Source organism: Brienomyrus brachyistius, unplaced genomic scaffold, assembly GCF_023856365.1.
Source record: "Brienomyrus brachyistius isolate T26 unplaced genomic scaffold, BBRACH_0.4 scaffold52, whole genome shotgun sequence".
Classification (NCBI taxonomy): domain Eukaryota; kingdom Metazoa; phylum Chordata; class Actinopteri; order Osteoglossiformes; family Mormyridae; genus Brienomyrus; species Brienomyrus brachyistius.
In genome coordinates, this window is record NW_026042327.1 from 229,174 (window position 1) to 241,609 (window position 12,436).

A 12,436-nucleotide genomic window follows, 5' to 3' on the forward strand; every position below is an offset into this window, starting at 1 on the left:
AAATAAATAAATAAATAAATCCAACTCCCGAGACGTCACATCGTACCACCACAACCAAGCCCCGCCTACACAAGCCCCGCCCACAAGTGACCTTTTGACCTGACCTGTCAATTTGATGGAAGCGGTATTACTCCTCTCTCTTCTGCGGCCTGTGTTTTCTATTTTTCATCAAAGTTCACCATAGCTCAAAATGTGTTTTGATGAATGAGAATGTGTTTCAAGTTTTGCAAAAAGGGTGACTGAGATCTGCAAATTGTATCTAATTAGGTGAGCATGGTTTAAAGTTTTGCCAAAGTGATTGTTTCAATAAATGGCTTTTGGCAATTGGCATGCAGTTTTGTTCCCAAAATGATTTCTAATATTTCAGCAATTCAGAAAAACTGTAAAATATTTCACTTATCTAAACAATATTTATCCCAAAGTGCTACAAAGGCTTTTATTCAGCACAAACACAGCATCAATAATCTGAGATCATTTTGAATGTGATTATTCTATTTTTTTGTTAAAATCAACTTTAAACATACACTTTTCGAAACCTATTTTCAGTGGTGCTGACAAATTGTAAAACATCACATTATAAACATTTCTAGCCAAGACGTTTGAGCTCTGAAGCTTATAGACATAGGGGCTGGCTACACAAAGGTGAATGAGACATTCAAAGAATTGTATGAGGTTTGATACTAAAGTGTTACAACTTTGAAGTGACTTTGGAGTCACCAGACCTTTGCATACTGTCAATGGCCCATCAGTCTGGAATGTCTGTCACTGCTCCTCACACCAATCAGTTTGGAGAGGCAGTGTGAGTTTTAGTTTATTTCAGTTGCTAAATTTCTTCCACACTATGAAACACTCACACTACACAGTGAGAACATGTAATCCCTATGCAGAGAGAGCAGGAGGCAGGATTCAAACCCCCAAACCATCCACCAAGTCACTGTCCTACCCTCATGTGCTTATTGCCATTACCCATCATTCCTCTGGGTTCTCTGGCTTCCCTCCCCATCACCCACCAAGTCACTGTCCTACCCTCATGTGCTTATTGCCATTACCCATCATTCCTCTGGGTTCTCTGGCTTCCCTCCCCATCACCCACCAAGTCACTGTCCTACCCTCATGTGCTTATTGCCATTACCCATCATTCCTCTGGGTTCTCTGGCTTCCCTCCCCATCACCCACCAAGTCACTGTCCTACCCTCATGTGCTTATTGCCATTACCCATCATTCCTCTGGGTTCTCTGGCTTCCCTCCCCATCACCCACCAAGTCACTGTCCTACCCTCATGCGCTTATTGCCATTACCCATCATTCCTCTGGGTTCTCTGGCTTCCCTCCCCATCACCCACCAAGTCACTGTCCTACCCTCATGTGCTTATTGCCATTACCCATCATTCCTCTGGGTTCTCTGGCTTCCCTCCCCATCACCCACCAAGTCACTGTCCTACCCTCATGTGCTTATTGCCATTACCCATCATTCCTCTGGGTTCTCTGGCTTCCCTCCCCATCACCCAAACACATTGTAGAGTGAAGTGGAGTTTTTAAATTGTCCATAGGTGGGAATGTGTGTGGGAATGGTGTGTGTCACTCCCCATCCTGGGTTATTCCCTGCTTTGTGGGATATGCTCCGGACTTCTGTGACCCTGCATAGACATAAATGACATTTCTCACATCTATCGTTCCAATAACATGTACTTTAGGGGTCTGACAGGATTTTTAATCAGCATTAAATCTGGCCCACAGAACAACACATGACCATATTAATGCTGCCTGTTTAGTAGATTATCTGCATTTGGTGTTTTTATTAAGCAAATCTGAGTGAGCTGCCTGAGCTGAAGACCTCCACATCAGTGCCCCCATGTTATTTGAGCTTGAGATGCCTGCTGAAGTGTATTAGCAGCAAGAAGATGAATGAAATCATGTGTCCTCTTCCAGTATCGCACTTACCAGGTGATGGCAGGTCGAGGAGGACAGCCTCTGGGATTCCTCCTGTGTGACACCATGGGATTGGAGGCAACTGCGAATGGAGGGGTGAAATCTGAAGATATAGTGAGCATCCTGAATGGCTACATACCGGACGATTACCAGGTAAGAGCTGTGTATCTAAGCATGTCTAAAAAACAACTGCTATATGAATACAGGAAACTAAATCTCAGAAAAGCAAACGAAGGGGTGAACATTGAAGATATTGTGAGCATCCTGAAGGGCTGCATAAAAAAGGTACTGGGTAAGAGCTGTGTATCTAAGCAGGCCTCAGTAACAACTGCCATATGAATGCATGCATGTCTGGTCCCATTAATGGCTTATAACAGTCACATGTTTACAGATACTGGTCGTCTTCTCCCTACATTCTCTTCTGACAAAATTAAATCTTATCCATTGATTTGTTCTCACATAAATAAGGAATTACACAGATGTCATATGAGATACACAACATTTTGCTTCAATTTCTCATGATCTCAAAGTCAGTGCATGTCTGTTTGTAATGTGTCATTAACAACGTTTTGTCTGTTTAGTTCAACCCTGCATCACCATGGCAACCTGGTGCTGGTCAGACAGAGTTACAAATTAAGGACAGGATCCACTGTGTGGTGTATGTGATAGACAGCTCAACATTAGGAATTATGGATACAAAAATGAAGAAGAAAGTTGATGAAATCCGAAAGAAAACTAGTTTTCAAGGTTAGTGAGTGGGGAGGAATGTGGCATCTGTTATTGAGTGTGTGTTGTTGAGCAGGGGTACATGAATAACACAGAATAATCACACAGGAACGTGACAAAGTAAAAACAAGAGCAGCTTTCTGGAATGGAAAATGGCAAACAATGTTTTCCGGGGCTTTGGCAGAAACGGTACTCATGCTGTAACTGAAGGAGCTCCTGGATGCTCCTCCACACAGAGCCGCTCCATCTGTGAGAAGCTGGAGGGCTTTCTGTCACATAGGGCCCATTTTTAAAGGGTTGGGACTGAAGGTTAGGGTATGAACATGAGCTGAGCTGAACACATGTTGATTGAGGAAAGGCAGAGTGATGCTGGCAGGTGCTTCTGAGTAAGACAGACAGTGTGCTGATTGCTATGATGGCTTATTCCATAGAACATATAATATGTCACTAGTGAGACGTTTCTGTTGATGTTTTTAGATGTGCCTCTAATGGTGCTACTGACCCATGTGGACAGAGCGTGCCCGCATGTGGAAAAGGACTTGAAGAAGGTGTATCACAGCTGCTACATAAAGGATATGGTGAGTTTCAGGGTCTAACACTGGAATCAGTACTAAAAGCTTGCAGCAGACACACACACCGTGAACAAGTGAGAGATAGCAGTTCATCTGGGTGAATGTCTGTGGGCTGTAGGAGGAAACAGAGTGAACAAGCAAACGTCACACATGCAACCAGCGGCAGGGATCGAGCCCACAGCCCTGGGGGGTCTGAACCTTTGGTTTATTATATTCCAATGGCTCACAAACCTTTATCTCAATTTTATTTTCTAAAACATATTGTCAAGCAGCAAAATGACCCTGTGGGCAGCACTGTGGCCTCACATCTCCATAAACCAGGATGCTGGCCTGGGTGTCTCCTTCCTCAGGTCCTCTGTTTCCTGGGATTGGGGGTTATGGATGGATGGATGACAAATTTGTGTCCGAAATTTGGATTTACATTAACTGCATTTGGCAGATGCCCTTAGCCAGAGCGACTTGCATAAGTGGGTAGAAGTCTTATCAGTGATTACATTCTGATACTGATTCAGTAGAAGTCGGTTATGAATACTATCACAATAAAAAACTCTGTTGGCAAGTAGTACAATTCTTTGACATTTAATTGCCATCAGGAGCTTTAGAACTTCAGTTATACAGTGGTACCTTGGAAGACAAACTTACTTCATTCCAGAAGGCTGGTCGACTTAGGATTTGGTTGAGTTCCAAGTCAGATTTCCCCATAAAAAATGATGTAAATGAGTTTAATCCATTGCAGAGCCTCCATGTTTGCCTATTAAAACCTATCAACCTAGTGAACTAATCATACAATCATTCAACAACTGATAAACTCATAGAGATGTGAAAATCCACACATACAAAAGCAATAACCAGGAAATAAATGACAATGTACACCAGACAACTATAATATTATGTTTATATACATATTTATTATTATAATCATCATCATCACAATTGTTATTATTTATGACAATAATAATGATGATGATGATAATAATAATGATAATAATAATAATAATAATAATAAATAAATAATAATAATGATTATAATAATTGCACTGTGCCCAATGACCGCCAGTTGCTGTAAACAGTAAAGTACATTTAACTAGACATGTCTGTATTATTTTGGTTTATACTTATTAATCCATTAATTCTATCTTTTGTATTTTAAATGGACAGAGTACAGTTATTATTAGTAGCGGAAAAGTATTGTGAGGGAACACAAAACTATTGAGAGGAAACACAAAACAATTAAAAATATATTTTCTCACCCTGACATCTTTAGGGACTCAATATACTGCAGATGATCTATAGAAAAAAATCACAAATACATCACTATCAACAAATATGTGGTTTTATTTATGATGTATGAAATCAAAATCATTGGGACGCAAAGGAAAATGGCTCTTCGCAATTTTCTTTTAAACCGTAATCATAGGCTAATTGATTAAACATAAGTATTGATTTATTTCCATGACAATATTGTATATACAGTAATACTTATTTTTTCACCCTGGTCTATTTAATTGCACATAAGGAAAGTCACAGAGAATAATAACCAAAAGGGTGAAGAATTTGATTTTGTTATGGTGTTTGTGGTTAGAAGTTAATGGTGCTTTTATTTTGAAAGATCAGTTTGTTGACATCAAGACATGTTGCAAAATGCCGTCTGTATGTGAAGTTATATGTCTGTCTTTAGAGATAAAAATATAACGTCTGTAGCTGTGAGATAATTCCGTCTCTATGCGAAAAGTTTAAGACGTTTTGGCCCTAAAGGGTTTCCACAAGAGGGTCCAGCGAGCGCGTAGACAGGATGGGTTTTCTACTCACGAGCGCATACACGCGTGCCTCATATTTTGAGAGTAATAATTTAATACTGATTGAGCAAGTGAGTATTGTGTAGAGTCAAGTGTATAGTGAGGATGATATTTCTGCTGGCGAGTGCATATGCAAGCGTGGTTTTTATGTGCGTGTGTTTTGAGACTAATTAAACGCCATAGACCCTTTCGAAGTCCGAATTTGTACAGTTGAACGCTTCTCGACCCATAGAAGTTCTAGTAGGAAAGGTTGAGATCCAAGACATTGCATTGAAAAAAAATACAGGTTTGATATCAGAGTTATTCGAGTTCCGAGGTTCTACTGTACATTCACATTCAGCAGCATCTGCTAAAGGCAGATTTATACCATTTCAGTTGTGACTTATTACAACCCTGTTTGACACAAGTCTTGTGATACAGCAGCTGGAAAATATACATGAATGTATGTGTCTCTCTGCAGATCTACAGAGCTAGCGGGTGTCTGGGCATCCGACCATCAAATGTGATTCCAGTGAAGAATTACCATGATGAGAGTGAGCTGAATAATACCTGTGACATCCTGCTCCTCAAGGCCATGAAGCAGATGCTGGACTTTGCTGACAATTACTTTGACAACTGTGAGGAAAACACGAAGTAGATAAATTTACCATATTGAGAGGTTGTGCCGTTGCCTCAATCTGTCCATGTCCCTGTGTTTTACGCCACAGGTTAGGTCCCTATAAACCTGCATTAGGCTGTTTTTGTACCTTTCCTGACACTCAAACCTTTTCATAGCCTGGATTTATAATTGTCTTTTCACTTGAGTATGAATGATGCTTAAATATAATCTATATGTTTTATGATGAACTTTTAAATAAAACAGACGACCATAGGTTCGATATAGCCTTTGCTGTGCACTGGGGTTCTTCCTTTAACACGTTTTACCGGGACTCATTTCCATATATATATATGATAATAATACTAACAATAACAATAATTATTATTATTATTATTATTATTATTATTATAATATAATTGAGAAATGATTGAAACAGAAAATTTTGCTATGGTCTCAATTTTTCCAGGGCTGTGTGTGTGTGTGTATATATATATATACACATATATATATACACACACACACACACACACACACACACACACACAGTGCTCAGCATAAATGAGTACACCCCCTTTGAAAAGTACGAATGTAATCAGTAGCTCAATGAACAAAAGAATAACTTCCAAAATTTTCACAAGGCTGAGTTTTATTGAACACTTGTTTAACTCCATAACATGAAATTAAGGTTAATAATATAACTTAGATCACAAAATCTTCAGTTTTACTCAAATTGGTTGAAGCAAAAATGAATACACCCCGCAACAAAAAGTACTACATCTAGTATTTTGTATGACCGCCGTGATTTTTAAGGACAGCACCAAGTCTTCTAGGCATGGAATGAACAAGTTGGCGACATATTGCAACATCTATCTTTTTCCATCCTTCAAGAATAACCTGTTTTAGAGCCTGGATGCTGGATGGAGAGTGATGCTCAACTTGTCGCTTCAGAATTCCCCACAGGTGTTCGATTGGGTTCAGATCAGGAGACATACTTGGCCATTCAATCACCTTCACCCTGTTCTTCTTCAGAAATGCAACAGTAGCTTTAGATGTGTGTTTTGGATCATTGTCGTGTTGGAAAAGTGCACGACGACCAAGTGCATGGAGAGATGGCAGCATCTTCTCCTTCAGTATAGAGCAGTACATTGTTGAGTTCATGATACCATCAATGAAATGCAGCTCCCCAACACCAGCAGCACTCATGCAGCCCCACATAAGGACACTGCCACCACCATGCTTCACTGTAGGCACCATGCATTTTTCTTTGAAATCCTCACCTTTACGACGCCATACAGTTTTGAAACAAGTAGTTCCAAAAACAGGGATTTTTGTCTCATCACTCCAGAGTATAGAGTCCCAGTAGTCTTCATCTTTTTCCGCATGGGCCCTAGCAAATTCTAGGCGTGCTTTTTTGTGCATGGGCTTTAGGAGAGGCTTCCTTCGTGGACGATACCCATGCATGCCATTCCTCTGCAGTGTGCGCCGTATGGTGTCACGGGAAACGGTCACTCCAGTTTGGCTTTCTACTACTTTAGCTAACTGCAGTGAACTTGCATGGCGATTTTCTTCAACCCTTCTCATCAGCAGACGCTCCTCTCGAGATGTTAACTTCCGTGGACGGCCTGGACGTCGCTGTAAGATCGTTGCACTTCCATCTTTCTTGAATTTTTGGATCACTTTTGCTACAGTATTTTGACTGATAGGTAAAGCTTTGCTGATCTTCTTGTAGCCCTCACCTTTTTTGTGTAAAGAAATGATTGCCTTTCTCAGATTTTGTGACATTTCTCTTCCATGTGGAGCCATTGCTGACAGCATGAAATGGGAAGGGCTTTTCTTTGTTAAGTAATGCCCTTTTATAGTCACCTGTCTGCTGGACACCTCTTACATGAATCATTAGACTCACCTGTGGTTGAATGCCTGTTAATTAGAATTTTGTAGTCTTAAGTGTGGCTTTTCTCCTAAGACTATAATTGGGGTGTACTCATTTTTGCAACATGGGCTTGAGTGAATTTGTTAGGAAAATCACTTTTTTGTGTGTGCAAATCAACAAATCTTGTTTGCAATCAATGGCCCACATTTGTGAGAGTATTTTGTAATATAGTATCTCATAGAAAATGTTGATTCTGAAAGGAAACTAAAGGTTTTCTGACAAATGTAGTGGGGTGTACTCATTTATGCTGAGCACTGTATATATGAGGAGCATTTATTTAAAGGCTTATTTGCATATTTTCTGTTCATTTAACATTGCTTGTCTTTACATTTACATTTCATTTTCATTCCACATTCTTTTCACATTCACACACTCATTCATTTCATATTGCTTTTTTGTAGTTTTTCTTTTCATTTCACATAACTTTTCTTTACTCTTTTAGTGACTTATTGTACTCATTTGTTGCAGACTTTGCATTCTTTAAGACTGTTTTGGAAGGAGTGTATTTGTGGGCTGAGCCAGAGTGGTTAATTTTACATGAGAGTAGAGCGCAAACAGTTCTGTTGTCTAACGACATCCTATTCTCTGTAACAATTTTTCGTACCATGCTAAACACCCTTTCTGAACTTGCATTGCTATGGGGAATGCATAGTAAAGCCTTCATAAGTTCTGGCAGCTCACTGAACCTCATGTCCTTTCCTACCAGGCCCCAAAATTTGTCAATTCTGTCTTCTTGGGGGAGTTGCTTGCTATCTGTCACCTGATAGTCTGTGAATTCCTCCCTCATCTTATCCTCTTTCAGCCTCAACTGGGGGAACAGGGCCCCTAGCCTTTCCACTGTAAAGTAAAACAAGTGTTTGACTGAACATTGCAAATCTAAACAAGTATCAAGTATACTGTGCCAATTATTTCTTTGGTTATCAATGGGGAACTGTCCCCAGAGGATGTTATGATGCGATGTAAAGCCCTTGAGACAAATTGTTTGTAAAAATGGGCTGTACAAAGAAAATTGCCTTGCCTTGCTTAACATCAATAGGCTTTATGCCCAGCTCCACTACTTCCTGAACTTAAGCCAGATCCTTTATTTCCTGTCAATTTCTGCACTACAATGGTACTGTTACCACACTGCACATAGCTGTACATACTGTACATATCTGTTTATATGGTTCATACTAAATATCCATATTTTTTCAGTTTTTCTGTAATATATTCTGTTAATACACTGCATATATATATATATATATATATATTGTTCTTACTACTACTATAATGATACTGCCACTACATTGCACATACATGTACCTATTGTTCATACATTGTTCATATTACATAGCCATATTTATTCTGCTCTTATAAGGTTACTGCTAATACACTACACATCCAGGTGTGTCTGACCATTGCTAGGGTGGTTGCTAGGGTAAGTAGTGGAGCTGGGCATAAAGCCTATTGGAAACTCTTTCTATTATCTACCTGTCCCTGGAGTTATGTTAAGACGAGCTGCAGGGTCCAGCACTTTCAGGTCCCTCAGGAGTGGATGGTCGAGGGGAAAGGTGGAGAACATCTTCTTAAGCACTGCCTCATAGAAGCTTCTCACAGTTCTACAACAGCATAAGAGTGAAAAAAATGCATTAGTGGTAATATTTTTAGGCACACTACATCCCATACTCTCATACTGTCAAAAGATGATATCATAATATAACTACTGGGTAATACACTCACTGAAAGATTTTCTTCTCGGCTGACACAGGGAGCTCAGCGCTTCTCATGAATGCCTTTGTGTCTGCTCCGATAAAGAGATCTTCATCAGCCAACTGATGTCCATCTCCATACTCCACCTCCCTGAGAGGTACACCCACGATTGCCCTGGCTGGTATGAGGTAGCCCAGGATCCTCTTTATCAGCCTGCACATCTCCTCTTCAAGTCTGTGAATTTGTACTCCCTCTGACTGCAAATAATATCAATGGTCACGACAAAATAACAGTGAAATAAGAATGCTACAATAAACACAAACATTTAATTATATATTATTATTCACTAATTCATTCAATATCATTGACACCCACCTGGAAGGCAATGTTAAATTCAGATAAAGGCTGAATTTAGCACTCAGGAACAGGAAATAGGTCTTCATGATTGGATCACGCAGATGGCTTGCCAGATCACACACTTTAACACTCCTCTCTACTTCCTCATGACTGTTAAAGTAGGCCTAAAGTACATAGAGATACAGCGTATAGTAAACTGCATAGTAAACTGTGTAGATATCTGCTGAGTGGAGTTACCATCCTACCTGTAGTGCATCCCACTGGTTCAGCACCCTCTGGATGCAGGTTAACAGACTTAGCCATCTTGTGCTGCAGTACCTGAGGAGCTTCAGGTGGTCTGAATCAGTGAAGTCTACAAACTCTTTGTAGACTTAACATCTTTTTGCACTGAGAGATAGAAAATTACTCTGTTAGTGGTTGGAATTGTGAGTGAGTGAGTGAGTGACTGAGTGAGTGTGTGTAAAGAATATGAACTGCAGGTCTACTAGGCTACCTTGTTCATGAGCTAGCCACATGCAATGTTGTTACATTGTAACACACACATTAGGCGAGATAAATATCAGGCCTATATGTATGCATTTACCTTTTATCAAAGTGGGTGTATATCCCCACCAGGATGTCTTCCACCGGTACCTGGGCTGCTCTGATGCCACAGCCAGTGGCCAGCTGTACCAGGTGGCAGATGCAGCCAAGGTCCTGGATGTGGGGCTGGCTGGTCTTCAGTCTGCTGATGACCGAGTTATGTTGGCCTTTCATAACACTTGCATTATCAGAGTTAAAGGCAATCAGGTTTTCCCATGGGATGCCTCTTTTTCTATTGGAAACAGGAAGCAATGCCACAAAACGTCTCAGACAAAATGTAAGGTTGTAATTAAATCCAAACTACTAAACATGTCAACAACACAGTGCAGTTCCCCTTACCTTAATGCCTCACTCAGCTTTCCATACAGATTTTCTGCATTTCCTACATTGCATGTAGGCATCTCCAGGAATCTTGTAGCGACCTGCAGAGTGGCCTCATCGTAGAGTCTAGTCAGGATGACGAATTCTTTGTCTGTTGTTGGATTCGTCACACATCAGTGAAAAGGGCTGAGATCGACATGTTTTGGCCAACTCATCCTGTAGTTCTGCTGCTATGGCACCTGTTGAGTGTCCAGTAATTAGCTAGTAGCCTACAACATGCATGCCATGGGTTGATGCTCAAATGTTAGAATATTCAAACACATTTCAAACCCATTTTATACCGTTTCAGCAAACGTACAGTAGCCCAGCAGTAAGATAGGTAGCTAACGTTATATAGCTAACTTACCTTTGATGAGTTGAGTAGCCTTCGTTTTTCCCGTTGAGTATTTTCGTGCAATAGCAGAGTCCGGGAACATGTCAGCTACACACTTGTTGAAGTCATCATGGAAGGAGAAAGGAATGTTGTTTTTGGCACACAGCATTGCCATTTTTACCTCTGCACTTGTGACCTGGTCTGCCTCAGTGGCATTTCTCGTCACGAATGCTGACATCGCCTGGGCATGTTTTTGTGCCATTAGCCCGCGCTTCTGCTTGGCGGATTTGTCATGCTGGCATACATCATTCCTTCCCCCGTGTGCGATGCTAAAGTCGCAGTTACAAATTTTACAAAACGCCTGACTGTCCCCCACCCTGCTCTTCTTCAGAGAAATAAATTTGTTGTCCCTTTGATCATGGTATTTACACGAGGGTTTTGGTTTTTTGGCAGGAGTGCCTTCCTTCTCTGTCCTGGCGTCCATCATCTGTCTGTTTTTTTCTTCTTTTTTTCCTGTGTTTTTTTCCCCGTGTAGTAGGCTACTGCAGGTGGTAGTTATCGCGAAGCTAGTGACAGAGCTCAGATTTTTTTTGGGGGGACATTTTTTTTTAAATAACGCAGGTTAAAATACGGGAGATTTACAGGAAAATACTAATACGGGAGGACGGCGGGAAAGAAGGGTAAATTACGGGACTTTCCCGGCCAAAACGGGATACTTGACAGGTATGTTAGGTGGATGGCAGCTTACTTCTGTGATCAGGGCATTTGGGTGGATGTGAGCTTACCTGAGGGGCCTGCGTGTTTGGGTAGACCGCAGCTTGCCTCTGGGATCAGGGTATTTGTGTGAATGTCAGCTTACCCCAAAGAACAAGACAGTTAGATGGAAGGTAGTTTACCTCTGGGATCAGCATGGTTGGGTGAATGACAGATTGCTTCTGGGAACAATGTGTTTGCGTAGATGGCAGCCTACATCTGGGATCAGGGTGTTTGGGCGGACAGTGGTTTGCCTCTGTGATCAGGGTGCTTGGATGGACAGCAGCTTACCTCTGTGGTTGGGCCGGTTCCATGTTTGGGAGCTTATCTCTAGGGCCAGGGTGTTTCGGTGGACGACAGTTTACGTCTGGGATCAAGGAGTCAGAGTGGATGAAAATGTACCTCTTTTATCAGTGTTTGGGTTTATGTCATCTTAACTCTGGGGTCAAGGCGCTTGGTTGGATGCAGTTGGTTGGATAAGAGCTTTACCTTTGGAATTAGGGCATCTGAGTAGATGACAGCATAACTCTGCGATCAGGGTGTTTGGGTACATGTCAGCTTAGCTCTGGGGTCACGGTGTTCGGTTGGCCTTCCTGTGGAGTCAGGGCGTTTGGGTGAACAGCAGCTCACCTCTGGGGTCACAGCGTTTGTGTGTAGGGCAGCTTACTACAGCTAACTCTCAATTAGTTTAACTGAATTCATCCAAAAAAATTATATTTCTCTCTATACCTGACACACAAAATACTGTGACTTATATATAATGTGGCATGTTGTAAATGCAACCAGTAATCAGAAGACAGTGTGACATGTG

At 41.1% G+C, this 12,436-nt stretch overlaps 4 protein-coding genes across 5 annotated transcripts in view; 2 read left to right on the plus strand and 2 right to left on the minus strand.

Annotated features, from left to right (window-relative positions):
* LOC125723844 (uncharacterized) overlaps positions 1-12,436 on the minus strand; it is a 214,739-nt gene that overhangs the window by 201,152 nt on the left and 1,151 nt on the right. The window contains exons 2-4 of the mRNA XM_049000681.1: positions 12,115-12,218; positions 11,917-11,992; positions 11,658-11,726 (exon numbers count right to left, since the gene is read on the minus strand). The gene's annotated coding sequence lies outside the window, so the exon portion shown is untranslated. The remainder of the gene's footprint in view (positions 1-11,657; positions 11,727-11,916; positions 11,993-12,114; positions 12,219-12,436) is intronic.
* Positions 1-12,436, plus strand: part of LOC125723832 (NACHT, LRR and PYD domains-containing protein 12-like) — a 240,480-nt gene that overhangs the window by 109,071 nt on the left and 118,973 nt on the right. The window lies entirely within an intron of this gene.
* LOC125723867 (interferon-induced protein 44-like) lies at positions 1,882-5,832 on the plus strand. Its single transcript, XM_049000711.1, has 4 exons — positions 1,882-2,081; positions 2,510-2,675; positions 3,132-3,232; positions 5,483-5,832. Exons 1-4 carry the CDS (start codon positions 1,905-1,907, stop codon positions 5,657-5,659), a joined length of 621 nt encoding a protein of 206 aa, XP_048856668.1. The 5' UTR covers positions 1,882-1,904; the 3' UTR covers positions 5,660-5,832.
* Positions 8,793-11,658, minus strand: LOC125723852 (uncharacterized). Its single transcript, XM_049000694.1, has 6 exons — positions 10,906-11,658; positions 10,518-10,650; positions 10,180-10,410; positions 9,842-9,983; positions 9,270-9,496; positions 8,793-9,148 (listed from the first exon to the last, which is right to left on the minus strand). The coding sequence occupies exons 1-4, from the start codon at positions 11,357-11,359 to the stop codon at positions 9,968-9,970; spliced, it is 834 nt and encodes a 277-aa protein (XP_048856651.1). The 5' UTR covers positions 11,360-11,658; the 3' UTR covers positions 8,793-9,148; positions 9,270-9,496; positions 9,842-9,967.